General features: G+C 35.4%; 1 protein-coding gene across 2 annotated transcripts in view; it reads left to right on the top strand.

Annotated features, from left to right (window-relative positions):
* Faf1 (Fas associated factor 1) overlaps positions 1 to 16,981 on the top strand; it is a 403,819-nt gene that overhangs the window by 51,493 nt on the left and 335,345 nt on the right. For both annotated transcript variants that reach the window (XM_027944976.2, XM_071617812.1), the window contains exon 2: positions 3,235 to 3,303. In XM_027944976.2, the coding sequence (XP_027800777.1) occupies positions 3,235 to 3,303 (69 nt within the window). The remainder of the gene's footprint in view (positions 1 to 3,234; positions 3,304 to 16,981) is intronic.

The following is a 16,981-nucleotide window of genomic DNA, read 5'->3' as shown; positions in this document are numbered from 1 at the left end:
TGATGCATTGTCCTTTTTACCAGTATATAATATGCTTTTTTTCCCCTCTTGTTTGAATTATTTTGACCCAGAGTCTGTTTCATCTATGTTAGTGTAGCCACTAAGCTCTCTTTAGATAGCTAATTGCATGGAATAGCATTTTTCATCCTTTTCCTTTCAGCTTATTTCTCTCTTTGATCTGAAGCACATCTCTTGTAAGCAGTATATAGTTGGATTATGTCTTTTTATTCATTCTATTCATCTTCACCTTTTATTTGAAGAGTTTAATTCGTTTATACTTAAAACAATTACGTATGGAAGCATTTCTGTCATTTGCTGTTCTGAAAATGTGTCATGGACAAATGTGTCAACATCTTTTCTTCCTCAATTCTTTTATTATTGCTTTCTTTTGTGTTTATAACTCATATTTTTTTACTTCACTTCATTTTTGTGTCTATTTAAAAAGTTATTATAGGTCACTCTTGAAATTACAAATCTCTTTAATTATGAATGTATTTTGAATTAGCATCAATTTAGATCCAATAGTATACAAAACCTCTGCTCCTCTAAAACCCATCATTTCCACTTCATGTTCTTGTCAGCACTTACATCTTTGTACATTATATGGTCACTATTACAGATTTATATTTGTTTATGTATTTTTCTGTTAAGTCATATAAAAAGAAAAATGGACTTAAAAACCAAAAGTACAATAACACTGACTTTTGTATTTATTTATGTACAGATGCTCTTGAAGTGATGATGTGTTAATATACCATTAAACCTTTCATAATTGAAAGTATTATAAGTTGAAAATGCATTTAATACAACTACCTTGTTGAACATCATAGCTCCTTAACATAGTACATTTTTGAGTATCAGTTGTTCACCCTTGTGATGGTGTAATTTAGGGCTGTGTCTCACTGCTCTTACCCAGGACCACAGCAGTATGGTACTGCACATAACTAGCCAAGAAAAGCATAACAATATATATGCAGTGGGAATATAATGAGAATATAATGCAGAGGAAAGAGAGAAGGGGCAGGAAGAATATTTAAAGAATAAATAATGGCTGATCAGCAGCATTGGTGCATGCCTCTAATACCAGAGGCTTGGGAGGTTGAGGCAGTAGGATTACAAGTTCTAGGCTGGCCTCAGCAACGTTGAGGCCCTAAGCAACTGAATAAGATCCTGTGTTTTTTTTTTTTTTTTTTTTTGAGAGAGAGAGAGAGAGAGAATGAATTTTAATATTTTATTTTATTTATTTTTTTAGTTTTCGGCGGACACAATATCTTTGTTTGTATGTGGTGCTGAGGATCGAACCCGGGCCGCATGCATGCCAGGCGAGTGAGCTACCGCTTGAGCCACATCCCCAGCCCCAAGATCCTGTCTTAAAATAAAAAAAGACAAAGGGCTGGGGAGATAGCTCAGTGGTAAAGCATCTCTGGGTTCAAATCCTCAGTGCCACAAACAATCTTTTTATAAAAGAATAAATAATGGTCAAAAACTTCCCAAATATGATAAAAGCTAAGACTCTACATCTTTGTGAAGTTCAATAGGTTTCAAGAAAGATAAACACAAAGATATCTATATCAAGACACATTATAATCAAACTATCAAGAGCCAAAAAGAAATTATTTCTTCTTCTTCTTCTCCTTCTCCTCACACACACTGAGCACATCTTTGCCACTGAAGTACATTTCCACTTCCCAGAAAGTATCTTGATAACAGCAAGTAGTGATTTTTATATAGTTGTGTACCATGTTTACTCTGGTAAACAAGAGAATGCACATACAATGGTGGTACCATGAAATTACAACAGAGCTGAAAAATGCCTGTTGCCTAGTAACACCACAGCATTTGTGTGATGTTGGTGTCAACAAACCTACTATGTTGTCAGTCGTATAAAAGTATGACACAATTTGTGTACAGGACATAATACTTGATAATGATAATAAATGACTAGTATTACTAGTTTATGCATCCACTATGAGATCCTTTTTATCACTAGCATGTATTCCTTCTACTGGTCAAAAGAAAAGTTTACTACAAAACAGTATTCCCTGGTACATTGTCGTGTCATTTGATTACATCAAGTGTCTGGCCTATACCATCTCTAGATCTGTATACACTATAATGTTTACACAATGACAATATCATTTACCAAGCCATTTCTCATGAATTGACATGTGGCTATAAAAATGATCACTAATAAGATTTCATAGTCAATTTCTCATCAAAAACTGTACAGTACAAAAGACAAGGAGATGACATATTTAGTTTGCTGGAGAAAACAAAACAAAACAAAAACCAACAAAACATGAAGTAAAGCACTGTCTGTAAAAATTGAAAGAGAAATTGACATTCCCAGATACTAAAGGTTAGAGAGGTTGTGACTATTATTAGATCTACCCTATTAGAAATGCTAAAAGGAATCTACTGGAGGAAATGAAAGGGCACTACTTAGAAACTTGAAGTTATACAAAGAAATAAAGAACACTGTGAAGGGTAACTACAGATGGCCCCTGACTTAAACTTGTTAAACAAAACATTTTTTTTTTCACTTTGGTCTAAATGTGATACAAATTAAAGAGAAGTTGTACTTCGAATTAATTTTAATGTTAACAGTTAGAGCCTAACTCAGTTGCGGAGGCTGTCTTGAACTTAGGATCCTCTTGCCTCAGCTTCACAAATTGCTAAGATTACTAGCATGCACTACTGCACTTGGTGCATTTAGGATTTATATACTAAATCCTACCTATGTGTATTTTGTACTTACAGCACATATTAGTTGAGCTAGTTTTTAAGGACTCAGAAGTCACAAGTGTCTGATGGCTGCTGAATCAGACAGCACAGGTCTTAGAAGTTTTATAGATTTAGGTTATAGTTTAGGTCTGTTACTTGTTTTGAGTTAAGTTTTATATTAATTGTGTTTTGGCTTGAGTTCAGTTATTTACATAAAATTGTTCCTAGCAATTAGAGATCTAGAGATTCTACTGAGCTCAATCTCAATATTTAAACATATGTTATTATCTTAATTTTCTTTTATTTTAGTATGATCTAAATTTACTTTGCAATCTACAATTTTCAAACTGTATGCATACAGTGTTCAGAAGTATTACCCATTTAGTTTCTTGGCTTTATATATTTTCTTGAGCTTCAATTACATATTATGTATGCCATTTGCTTTTTAAAATCTAATTAACTTCCCCATTTCTAAAATTATATCTAAAATGCTTATTTTCTTGATTTTAGGCATGTACTGGCATTGAAAACATTGATGAAGCTATTACATTGCTTGAACAAAATAATTGGGACTTAGTGGTAAGTACTTTTTAAATTTTCTGACCTGTATTCAAATTTTATGAATTTTTGCGTGTCTTTACCATTCTTTGTATATGGTTCAGCATACCATACTCCATGACTTATCTGAATATGTAGAATCTAATTATCATATTTTTACTATGTAGTAATTTTTAGTTCAGTATTAAATTACTAAATTCGTTTGAGTTCTTAGATAACTGTGATTTTTTAAAAGTTGTTATCATATTGTATATTTTGTTTCATCTTCCCATGTAGTGTTTTAGTGGAGATTTCTGGAAGGAATGAAAAGTCAGACTTGCCTGAATGTCTGAGTAACTCTATTTGATGTTTTCCCTTTACTTCTTGGGGTCTCACTAATAATTACTCCACTCTAAATTATTAAAGAAGAGGCTTTCTGCGTGGTTTCCTTATGAACCCCAGGCAGTTTATTATAGAGGTGGTTTAGTTTAGTCTTTTTTTCTGGAGGCAGGCAGAACTCAAAAGGGAAGGTATATCATACCACCAACTGCAGCGCAAACTAAAAATAAATTGAATTGGAGCAGTCAGTACTGGTTACTTTAGGATGACACAAATGTCCCTTTATGCCTTTGAAGGGCTGAAGAAAATTAAAATTACAATTTTGAAGAAGTACTGATTTTCAAAAAATCAAAACTTGAGATGTATATTTACAGATATATAAGTACATATATATTTGTATATTACATGGACTTACAGAGTTTGTAGTTATTACCTATATGCTTAGTGTGCATCTACCATTATTACTTTTTTACTGAATGTAAAAATTATTTTCAGATTGTAAAAGTACTAATGCTCATTGTAATGAAGTGAGAAGATACAAAAAATTTACAGAGAAGAAAATATCACAGGCTGAGCATTTCTAATCCAAAATCCCTATATCTGAAATCCTCCCAAATCTTTTGGAGTAAAACAATATAAAAAGTTTTGAATTTTGGAGCATTTTGTACTTCAGATTTTTCTTTTCTTTTTTTTTGGTACTGGGGATTGAACTCAGAGCACTCGACCACTTAGCCACATCCCCAGTCCTATTTTGTATTTTATTTAGAGACAGGGTCTCACTGAGTTGCTTTGCACCTCACCATTGCTGAGACTGACTTGGAACTCATGATCCTCCTGCCTCAGGCTCTGGAGCTTTTGGAATTATAGGAATGCACCCTGGGTCTGGCAGACTTCAGATTTTTGATATGGGGATATTCAAGTATAAAGTTTATGCAAGTTTTCAAAGATTTGAAATCTGAAAATATTTCTGGTTGTAAGCATTTCAAATAAGAGATACTTAATCTGAAATTGTATTTAATCTCATTACTCAGATACTTGTTTCACATTTTTGATATGCAAATGAGATTATTTTATAATCTACATTTTTACTTAACAGTACTTCATGAATATTTTTCTGTCTAAATATGACTGTTTCTCATTAAAAAAATTTGCATAGTATTTCATGTTTTGGTTGTAGCATAATTACCAACCATTCTTATGCTATTGAACATTTTAAGATTTTTGTAATAGTTCGTTATTGTGAACATTTTTTTAGAGAATATTCTTATATGTACATATTGTATATTTAATCTTCATTTTCCTAGAAGGAACTGTATAAATTCAATTCATAATTGAATTTCTAGGTCAACTTATGAATATTTTTAGAATCTTGGATACTTAAAGCCAAATGGACTTCCAGGATGGTTTCACTAATTTAAATTTCTGCCAAATGTGTACATCAAATCATTGCTTCCTTATGTTTTTTGGGCTCTTGGGAAAATTTAAAATCATTTGTATATACTAGTCCCAAATCCCTGCTTTTAACCACTGTACTGTATTCCAACAGAGCATGATATTAGGTGACAGCCTCATGATTTTTTTTGTAGGGGATGGAGGGAAGGGGCAGCGATTTATTTGGAATGATATCCCCTAGCTTCTGTCTTCAGACTCCTTTAACATTAGCATGTGTATCACTTGATTTAGTTTATATATTTTGCAAGTGTTTTTGAGGAGACTGATGAAAATTATTTGGGAGGTTAAAAAGCCCATCAAGTCATTATTGCATGATAATAATGGGATAGATAAACGATATAGAAAAAGACAATGGTAGGCTGAGATAACTCTTTGATGTGGGAATTGTTATTTGGGGGAGTAGTTCTTTCTTATCTCTTTCCTGTTGATCTGTGTTTTGAAGGTTTTGATCTTATATCACATTGGGCCAAGCAAAAGCCTCAGACTATCTTTCAGAACTTTTAACTTTGGCTTTCTTTCAAAATGCACCTCCTAGTTGACTTTCCTCTGCATATATCCACTTTTATTAACAGTAAAGCTTTGCTGTACTTTTTAATTGTCTTGCTTTATAAATTTTCTTATTTATCCTGTTTTCATTTCATATTGACTGTGAATATTTTCTCAACCCACTCTATCTAGAGTCTTGAAAAGGAGAATTTTCCCAGACATTGTTGAATAATTGAATGGTAAGGTTTTCTCCAGTTATTTTTGAGTTACTTGATTTTGGAAAATATTATCAAATAGCACTTGGGGTTAAAAACATTAGAGTGATTTATCTTTAAGTACTTGTCCCAATCTAAGATAAAAATGAAACAAATTAGCATGTGCATTTTGAATTGTTACTGAATTTCTAATCCTCAAAGATAATTTTATACTTATAGAATCTTATAGTAAATTCATATACACCTGAGAGCTAAAACCAAGGAAAAGTATCATGCATATAACCTGTTCCACATCAAAATTCATTGATGTGCCTTGAGACATTTTCATTCTACCAATTTTTACTTTTCATTAAACATATCTTAATGATTATCCTAAAATTCCATAGAACACTTTCTTCCACTACCCTGTTCAGGATGTGGCTATCGCAGTCCTCACATGTGCACTGCTTTCCTGTTTTATATAGTGTTAAGAACACCTGCAGTTTTATGAATGAATAGCCTAACCAGTGAAATAATAAGTCTCTGTCCTCATCAGAAAGCAGCCAAGCATTGAACACTGCCCTTCATCAATGGCCTTCAGACACTGGCTTATATTTGCACAGATGCTGGCTATGACAAAGAGAAGTTGCTGTGAAAGAATATTTTATCATATTAATTTTTCTTCCTTTGCTGCAGCCTTCTTTGTTTCCCTCACCCCTTTCTTATGGCCCTAAGGAACCATATCCCATTATTACAGAATTATTCAGTTTCTCAGGTTTTAACCTGGCAGACATCCTACCTGCTACTGTTTCTCCTTTACTTGAGGCCTACTTTTGCTAAACATCATGTGAACTGATTATTTCCTTTAATTTTCACAGCAGTTCTAAAAGATGGGGAGGTGATAAGTATTAGTTTATTTTTATAGATAAGAAACTGAGGCCCAGCAAAGTTAACTAAGATAGCCATGCTCAAGTAGCTGTTAAGAGATTGTTGAACCCAGGTCATGCAGTCCATAAGGAATTTTCATAGCTTTAAAATAACAGTTGAAGATTATTTAAAACATTATAAATTTTTTTCTATCCAGTGTGAACTATTTTATTCTATCTGCCACTCACAACTAATTTCACATTGTTAGGTGAAAGGGGCTTTGCTATAGTCACATGATGTTGCTTTATACTAAGTATTTCTTTTTTTTTTTTTTTTTTTTTTTGATACCAGGGATTGAACTCAAGGGTACTTGACCACTGAGCCCTATTTTGTATTTTATTTAGAGACAGAGTCTCACTGAGTTTCTAAGTGCCTTGTCATTGCTGAGGCTGGCTTTGAATCCAGATCCTCCTGTCTTAGCCTCCTGAGCCATTGGGATTACAGGTGTGGGCCACCATGTCTGTCCTCTTAAGCATATTTGTTTTGTTTTCAAATCGAGTCTTAAGATTATAGATGAAAGGCATTGTGTTTCTTACTAATTTTGTCTTTGGTAGTTGCTTGTTTGATTGATTTTGTTATTAGCAAGCTTAGTTTTAGGTCTGTTCCTTCTCCATCATTTGGATATTTGAAACTATTTGCTGTTAAGACTTTTGACTCTTACTGATTTCACTTTTCTTTATCTCGCAAACAAGTTTGAGGGAAAGGTGATGTGGGTTAACCCAGCCACAGAACTGAAAAATAGGATAGGATAGGGTTGGTTTCAGTATCTTACTAACAAAAGTTTAGATTGTGGCATTTTTAAGAAAATATTTTTCACAAATATTCTTTTGCAGTTTTTTCCAAGCATCACATTAAAATTTCTTTTCCTTTTTATTTTTGCTTATATCATTCTACCATAAGGAAAGCTTATTATATAACCTAACCTATTTGAAAGTTTTCCTTAATTCTGCTTCTCAGGAGAAACCTCCAGGATAATAAAAGATTACTGCTATTTAAAGTATTATTTAGTGGATATGAAAGAATCATTTTATACTTTTCAGAGAAAACTCCAAGTTGTTATAAACATGAAATTCTCATGTTTATACCCAATATGTATTAAATATGTAATATGTAATATCCAATATGTATTAAACTCATTGGGTCACGTTATCAAATTGAAACTGAGGTCTATAATTTTTCTCTTGACTGCAACTTGACTTTCTCTTTTCACATTGAATTTTGTACCACTCTCCTTTTAAATGTAATCTAGTTTTATAATTATCTTATTACATGAATTAAACATCTCTCTCCTCTTTTTAAAAAGAATTTTTTAGTTGTCAGTGGACCTTTATTATTTATTTATATGTGGTGCTGAGAATCGAACCCAGTGCCTCACACGTGCTAGGCAAGCGCTCTACCACTGAGCCACAACCCCAGCCCCCCCACCTTTTATAAAACCTGTGTTAAATGCATGTTCAGAGGTTTTAAGACCTAATAAAAATGTGGTGTGTTAATCACCTAGCAGGAAATGATGTGGTACAGAGTTAAATGCAATTTGGAAACATGTGGCAAATATTGTGAGCTTTTCATGTCCATGGATTATGCATCTGTGTATCCATTGACCCTTGGGTAATATTTGGGGGAAAAATTGCTTCTATGCTGAATGTTCAGATGCTTTTTTTCTAGTCATATTTCCTAAACATTGCAGTGTAACATCTATTTACATATTCTTTTACATAGTATGTATTAGATATTTTAAGTAATCTAGAGATTATTAAAACACATGGGAGAATGTGCATTGGTTATATGCAAATACTGTGTCTTTGTGTATAAGGTACTTGAGGATTTGCCCATTTTGGTATCCTTGGGGTGGGAGTAAGGTACTAATTAACTAAAGATACCAAGGGACAATTGTATTTACTTTTGTTTTTAATTCTAGTACTACTTATTTAAACTGTTTTAGAATATAGCTAAACTACTTAAATGAAATAGTAAGATTTCAGTTCACTGTTGGGAAACTAAAGATTTTATCTTGGTTCTGAAAGAAGTAGATTATTAAAAAGAAAATAAAAGTTTAAAAAATAAATTGTTTTTAAACTTGTTCTAATCAATCAGATGCACCTGATACTTGTTTTTAAATTTTGCTGACCTACAAGTTAGCTTGATTTTAAAAGTGGGTTTATTTTAAACAAGTTGCCCCATGATATTTAACTAGTTTATTTCCATTATGGGAAATGGTTTAAAAAATATCGATGTAGCAAAGTCAGTCATTTAGCACACCTGTAAATGTGATGACTTGGTAGGTCTTGCTGGTTTCAGGGATCAACTGGCATAAGTCAAGTATGCTTGGAAAATAAAATAAAATATGGCAGTTTAAATTCCTGTTCATAATTCTTTATATTTTTGCTGTCAGATTAAAAAAAAAAAACAATGCTATTTAGTGGTAATATAATTTGTTAAAAATTTTACTCACAGTTCTGTAGTTAAGTAAAATGTTAATATACAAGATACACAATAATATTCATATAAAGTTTATATATTTCCTACTGATAGCTTCCCAGGTTCTCATTTTTCATCATTTAACTATTTTGGGATTTTATTTGGTTTGTATTTAATTTGATGTTTTAGTTTTTTTTTTTAAATTTATATGTATAATTGAGCATGTACTCAATTTTTCTTAAACACATACTTACTATATTTTATTAAAAAAAGAAAGGCTTAAGCTGGGCGTGGGGTAATTCCAGTGGTTTGGGAGTCTGAGGCAGGAGGATAGAGAGTTCAAAGCCAGCCTCAGCAAAAGCAAGGCATTAAGCAACTCAGTGAGACCCTATCTCTAAGTAAAAATGCAAAATAGGGCTGGGGATGTGGCTTAGTGGTTGAGTGCCCCTGAGTCGAATCCTGGGTACTCTCCCTGCAAAAGAAAGCATGTAAAAAAAAAGAAAGGCTTAAAATTTCTCTACATGGTAAATAATAGTAAATAGTTCCTTAGTTCTTTAGATACTTAGGTACTATAAGTGAACTATTTGTCTATATATACTTTAGTTACAAGGAACTAAATTGTAGGCTTCTTTATTTGTTTATTTTTTCGTACCAGGGAGTGAACCCAGGAGAACTTAACCACTGAGCCACATCTCCAGCTCTTTTTAATATTTCATTTAGAGACAGAATCTCACGAGTTGCTTAGAGCCTCCCTAAATTGCTGAGGCTGGCTTTGAACCCGAGATCCTCCTGCCTCAGACTCCCAAGCTGCTGGGATTAATAGGCTTGCACTAGCAAGCCCAGCTTATTATTATTTTTTAATGTATGTGATACTGGAGATTGAATTCAGGGCCTCACGCATACTCGGAAAGTGCTCTACCACTGAACTATATCCCTAGCTTGAGTTTTTTGAATATCTGTGTTACTGAGTTTCCTCCTTAGCTTAACATTGAAAGCCTGCCATTTAACCCTGTTTCTTTATTGTGAATGATGAATTATGTATGACTTTGTAATCTAATGAAATTAGTCTATAATCTGAAATAAGACAATATGTATTCCTGCCTCCAGACTTTGGCTTTTATGGTTCTCTTTTGGATTTTTTCCCCCTATTTCTTATTTACTATCCAAAGTTTGTACTTCTTTTAAGGCTCACATGAAGTCTTAAACTTTTTGTTCCCGGATAACCTTTGTTAGTAAACTTTCCATAACTATGACAAATACTAGAGGCAATCGACTTATAAAGAAAAAAGATTTACTTTGGTTCACAATTTTGGAGGAAGGTTTTAGTCCATGATTAGTTGGCCCCATTGCTTTGGGCCTGTGGTGAGACAACATCTCACGGCAGAAGTGCAAGGGGGAAGTACACCTGCTCACCTCTTGATCAGTATACCAAAGAGAAAGAAAGATGAAGGGGTGGGGCTTCATTGTCCCCTTAAAAAGGGCATGCCCCAAGTGACCTGAAGATTTCCCACTAGACCCCACCTTTTAAGATTTCATCACCTCCCCAATAATGCTAAGCTGGGGACCAAGCCTTTGTAATACATGGGACTTTTGGAGATGTTCCAGATCCCAACTATAGCACAGCCTCTTTTCTCATTAGGTATACATGTCTCTGAGATTTTGTGTTCCTTATTGTGCCAGTAGTTTTTAATACTTAGTGTTTTCTATCTTGTTCCTTGAACTGTTACAACACCCTGTACACCCCCCCCCCACACACACTCACACTCACTCTCACTCTCTCTCTCTCTCTTACACACACACACACTACATTTAAGCAAAATGTGTGTTGATAGAATTTAAATAATTTGCCACTAAGATGTATAAGAAGGGTTTTTTGGTTTGTTTTAGGAAGGGTTTTTTGATAAGCTTATACTGATTCATCCATATCTGTATTAGGTATGGGGGATTTAATCCAGCAGTGCTTTACCATTGAGCTATATCCCATACCTTTTCTATTTTTTTTTTTTTTGTTTTGTAGATGGATAGCATCTCTTTATTTTATTTGTTTATTTTTATGTGTTGCTGAGGATCAAACCTGGTGCCTTACATACACTAGGCAAGCGCTTTGACATACACTAGGCAAGCACTTTGCTACTGAACTATAGCCCCAGCCCCACTTTTTACTTTTTGAGACAGGGTTTCACTAAATTGCTTAGGGTCCCACTAAGTTGCTGAGGCTGGCCTTGAACTTGCAATCTGCTAGTCTCAGCCTCTCTGGGATCTGGAATTACAGCCATGTGTCACCATGACTGGCTATTATGATTGACAGTTTTATCCTTCTAGCACTTTAAAGTTATTACATTCTTCATTTCTAACATGATTTTTTGAGAGAAATTTGTTGTAATTTAAAAATTTTTCCTCTGTATAGCATGTCTTTTCTTCCCTCTGTCTTCCTACAAGACTTCTCATTATGTTTCCTTTTCAGAAGTATGAATCTGAATATAATATGTAACCACCAGTTGGTTTTGAAAAATCGTGGTAGTTATTTTTTTTCCTGCATTTTTCTTTGTCTCTTCTAAGATTCTGACTATGTATATATTAAATAATTTGATTTTCTCCTATAACTATTGGATGCTGTGAATTTCTTCCCTCATCTATTTTTCCCCTATATGTTTCAGCTTGAGTAAGTAATTTCTATAGACCTCATTTCAAGTTCACTGATTCTTCCTTGATTTTCTCAATTCTAATGAATCTGCTGAAAGATATTCTTCATCTATTTTAATGTGTCTTTTATTTCAGCATAGTTTTTCTCTGTTGTAATTACCCATCTAGTCTTCTCTGTTGTGAATTTTTTCTTCTAGAACCTTTAACATATTAATCATAATGAGCTGAGAGTTAGTTCTAAGAGCAGTATCCCATGTCAGTCTATTTGTGAAGCTAGCTTGTCTTTTGAAAATGCTTTTTTTCCTCCCCCTGGCCTTTAGGTATGCTTTGTGCTTTAGTTAGTTTAGCTTTTGGGTTGCTGTGACCAAAATACCTGACAAGATCAACTTAAAGGAGGGAAAAGTTTATTTGGGGCTCACAGTTTTGGACATGAGATGGCTAACTCCATTACTCTGGGCCCAAGGTAAGGTACACACACACACACACACATTCTCTCTCTCTCTCTCTCTCTCTCTCTCTCTCTCTCTCTCTCACTCACGCACACACATACACACTACATTTAAGCAAAATATGTGTTGATAGAATTTAAATAATTTGCCACTAAGGTGTATAAGTGGCATGCTTTCCTTTGAAATCTTCGTGGAAGCCTCATGGCAGAAGGGCACTGCAGAGGTAAGCTTTTACCCTCATGGCAATGAAAAAGCAGTGAGAGAAGAAAGTGGGGTGCCAGAAGGACGGGGGGTGGGGTGGGAGAAGGAGACACAGGAAAGATGTACCCGCAGTGATCCACCTCCTCTACTCCTCCAGCCATGCCCCACCTACCTACAGTTACCAGAGACTCAGTCTATTCAAAGTAAGATGAACTGGTTAGGTTACAGCTCTCATAATCCAAACATTTTCCTCTAAATATTCCTGCATTAACAGGAGCTTTTGGGTGATAACTCATATTCAAGTCATAGCATTTCAGCCTTGGCCCCCCAAATATGTCCATCTTATAGTGCAAAATGCATTTAGTTTTATCTTCAAAGGTAGTATTAGTAATTAGTAATTAGTAGTTTTAATTATTTTAGCATTGTCCAAGTCTGGAGTCTCCTCTGAGCCTCAAGAGAAACTTGATTATGAGCCATTGTAAAAATCCAGAAAGCAAGTTACCTTTATTCAATCAATAGACAGTGGACAGAGTAAACATTTCCATTACAAAAAGGAGAGACAGGCATAGGGGCACAGAAAGGAAGGGATGGGGCCAAAGAAAAACCAAAACCTGACCAGGAAAACAGATCATATAACCCCACCAGTAACTTCTCACACAGCATCTAGGACACTTGGCTTTGGGCATCCCTGTCCCTTTGGCCTTGTCAATAGTAGTGCATTTGGACTCTGTTTTAGCCTGGCTTTCTTTGCAGATAGCGGCTTCTCTCGACAGACAGTCCATGTTACTGGCATGTCTTAATTCTTGGGGTCTTCCTTCTAGCTTCTGTTTCACCTTCACAGCTTCACACATCATCCTACAAGGGCAACCCCCAGGGTCTCCCACCCTTCTACACTGAACCTGGCCTCCCATGCCTTCCTTTGAAATCTTCGTGGAAGCCTCCAAGATCCACTAACTCTTGTAGCTTGTATTCTAGAATCAGCACCATTTGTATCATGTGGAGGTTTGCTGCCATCATGGGCAAAGCTTGGGCCTTAGGAAAACACACCAGTAGAAACTTCTGAGTACCCAGGACTCAGCAAGGTGAAACAACTTCCTGGGCCCCCTTTGTGAGCAGGGTGCCCCCATAATCTCTTCTCAAGAATTTTTACTTCTGTATCCTGGATCCTGAACTGCATGTGGTTTTGTAAATTCTCTCCAGGCATCTTATCCCTGTTGTCTCTGTGCAAAGTCTTCACATCTCTTATGGGCTGTGATCTCTTCAACAAGCACACTCTTCTTGGCCCCAGGTTTACATGCACTTTTCTGGCCAATCTGCAAGTTTTTCAAATCCTTTAGATCTGTTTTTGCCGCAGTCTGGCTGGGCACAAATCACGAGCCACTAAAGCAGGAACAAACTTTATTTCTGAACTCCACCAGCACGCTCCACACATGCTCCCGGGAACTCCTCCCGAACGCCACGCAGGTCGTCCAGGAACCAGCAGCCGGAAATCCCTCCTCCTGCACTTCCCCAACCAATGGGAACTCTCTGGGAATCCCCGGGAATCCCCACGAGAACTCCAAAGTAGTGTGAGAACTGCAAAGTAGCAGCCGAGGCAGATAGTAATGCCTCGCCTGTCCATCAATACTATTGGCAAAATGCCAGGGGCCATTCCGACTCAGCTGTGGCTCTCAGCATCTCCCCCCTTCTATTTAATTAAACAACAAGCAATGTGGCTTAGGGACCTTGCCTGTTATATTGTCCAATACAACATATGGTCCTTACCCGTCATCGGATGAGCTGACCTCTAGGCGTCAGCCTCCTGTCTTAGGTTGGTACCACTGCAATTGGATCATACCCGTCACTGACTACCGGTCCAGCATACAGCCATACTTGTGGATAGGCCTTTGCACCAGTGGGGGAGTGAGGTTCTTTGCCTCACCTCTGTTGGCCCCCAAATTTGGCCTTGGTGCCAGTGGGGGGGTGAGGTTCTTTTCCTCACCTCTGTTGGTCCCCAAATTTTAGACCATCACTAGCAGAAGGGAGGAGGATATAGAAATGCCACGACACTAAGCCAATTGACGGCTCCTTTGAAAAATTGTACCACCGGTGACACCATCAGGAAAGATACTCCAGCATTACCACAATTCGCTGTACCAACAGATAGTTCACAATATATACAAGTGATACATAGTCCAGGCAAGTTCTGCAAGCAGTTCAAAGCGGAGGAATCTATCAATATGTCCATTTCCTCCCAAAGTAAATCGACTCCTTGATTGAGCATTACTTGTTGAGTTATTATTCATTGATGCATCAGTTTATACAGTTTACTGTGATAGCTATCAAAGAAGCTGTAGTTTGGGTTTATCTTTGTCTTCACCGGCACTAGGATGAAGATAGGAATTCTGGCAATGATGGCTAAAAAAAAATTATGTAACATTCTAACAGGTACTAAGAAAACAATTTTCTGAAAAATTTACATTATCCTGAACAGAATTATTAAATATAATGAAAAGGAAAGGTGAAAGTAAACTGTAAACCTCCTGTTTGTTCATATTAAAACAATCCTTAACAGCTGTTTACCCAATTTAAATTAAACCATTTAAATCATGTGAATAAAAAAAAATTCGGATCCATTTTTTCATGAGCGCTCCTCATATATGATATATGGACATACGCACATACAGACATACAACACAAAACACAAGTGTGCACACAAACGTGCAACACATAAGACAATAGTAAAGGCCTTGTAGCTTTACACAGGTGAAATCTCCATTGCAATGTTTAAAACTCCACAGTCAAAAAATAAAACTGATCAGGAAAACATTAACCTAGGTCTGTATGAGCTCAAAAAATAAAATAGAACTTTATGATGTGGGAAAAGGCAATAATAAAATAGATATTGAAAAAAGCATCCTGATTAATCACTTGTCGCAGATATAAGAATAGCCAAGCTGGAGCTCTGGATATCAGTTGTTATCGATTTGAGTCAAATCATCTTCTTTTTGGTCTGTAGAAATCGCTTTGATTAGTCTCTCTGGAATCCAAATCGGCTGTTGTTCTCCCTGAGGAAACACACAAACAGAACTCCGACTCCAGACAATCACTGGGTCAGGACCTTTCCATTGTCCTGTTAGAATATCCTTCCAAAGTACCTTAGGCTTATGTACATTTTTTGGACACATATGCCTTTCCGCAGCACTAAGCCCTGATGAATCCAAATTTTAAAAGTTTAGAGTAAAAAGGGTTATTTTAAGTTTATCTTTGGGGGATATATACCCCTTTCCAATTCCCTTTTTTTGCTTTAATAAGTACATTTTAATAGTTTGATGAGCTCTTTCAACTATGCCTTGTCCCTGTGGATTGTATGGGATTCCTGTTATATGAGTAATGCCAAATGATGAGCAAAATTGTTTAAAAGAGGTAGAGGTATAGCCAGGACCGTTATCTGTTTTTAACTGTTTTGGAACGCCCACGGTGGCAAAATTTTGTAAGCAATGAGCTATAATATCTTTAGTTTTTTCTCCGGCATGAAGGGAGCCCATCAAAAATCCGGAAGAAGTATCAACTGTAACATGCAAATATTTTAATTTTCCAAATTCTGGCAAGTGTGTGACGTTCATCTGCCAAATATGGTTAAGTATCAGTCCTCTAGGATTGACTCCAATATTAACTTGTGGTAAAAAGGTCACACAATTTTGACATTGTTTTATTATTTGTCTAGCTTATTCCTTAGTTATTTTAAAACGCTTTTGTAAAGTATTAGCATTGACATGGAACCTTTTATGAAAATTTGTAGCTTCTTTTAGTGTAGAGAAAATATGTATGTCATGTGTAGTTTTATCTGCTAAATCATTGCCCAAACTAAGGGCTCCAGGCAATCCTGTATGTGCTCTGATATGTCCTATAAAGAATGGATCTTTTCTGTCACAGATTAGACTTTGTATAGTGGAAAGCAAAGAGAAAACAGTAGAGGAAGGAGAAATCCTACCAGCATCTTCAAGGGATACTATAGCATTAACTACATACTGACTATCGGAAAATAAATTAAATACAGAATCTTTAAACATCACAAAAGCTTGTAAAACTGCATTAAGCGCTACCTTTTGAGCTGATTGTTTGGGTACTAAAAATGTAAAAGTTTGATCAGGGGTAACTACTACTGCTGTACCATTATTTGACCCATCAGTGAATATATTTGGAGCATTCATGATAGGGGTTTTTCTTGTCATTTTGGAAAAACTATAGGATGCAAAGACCAAAAAGACAACAAAGGAGTAGATGGTAAGTGATTATCAAATGAAATATTAGATTTACACATGATTATTGCCCAAGTATTTAACTCATTAGCTAACTCATCAATTTGATCCCTAGTATATGGATTAATAATTTTATTGGGAGAAATTCCAAACACTCCCTTTGCTGCTTTTATTCCTTTGAGTATTAATTGTCCTACAGCCTCAGGATACCTAGTAAGAATAGTGTTAGGAGAATAAGATAAATGTATCCACAATAATGGACCTTCTTGCCAAAATACTCCTGTAGGAATATTTTTTGTTGGTAGTACAATAAATAATAAAGGCAAACTTATATCAATTCTATCCAAATGCATATTTTCCATATATGTTT

Source organism: Marmota flaviventris, chromosome 10, assembly GCF_047511675.1.
Source record: "Marmota flaviventris isolate mMarFla1 chromosome 10, mMarFla1.hap1, whole genome shotgun sequence".
Taxonomy (NCBI): Eukaryota; Metazoa; Chordata; class Mammalia; order Rodentia; family Sciuridae; genus Marmota; species Marmota flaviventris.
This window is presented reverse-complemented; position numbering and strand designations above follow the sequence as displayed.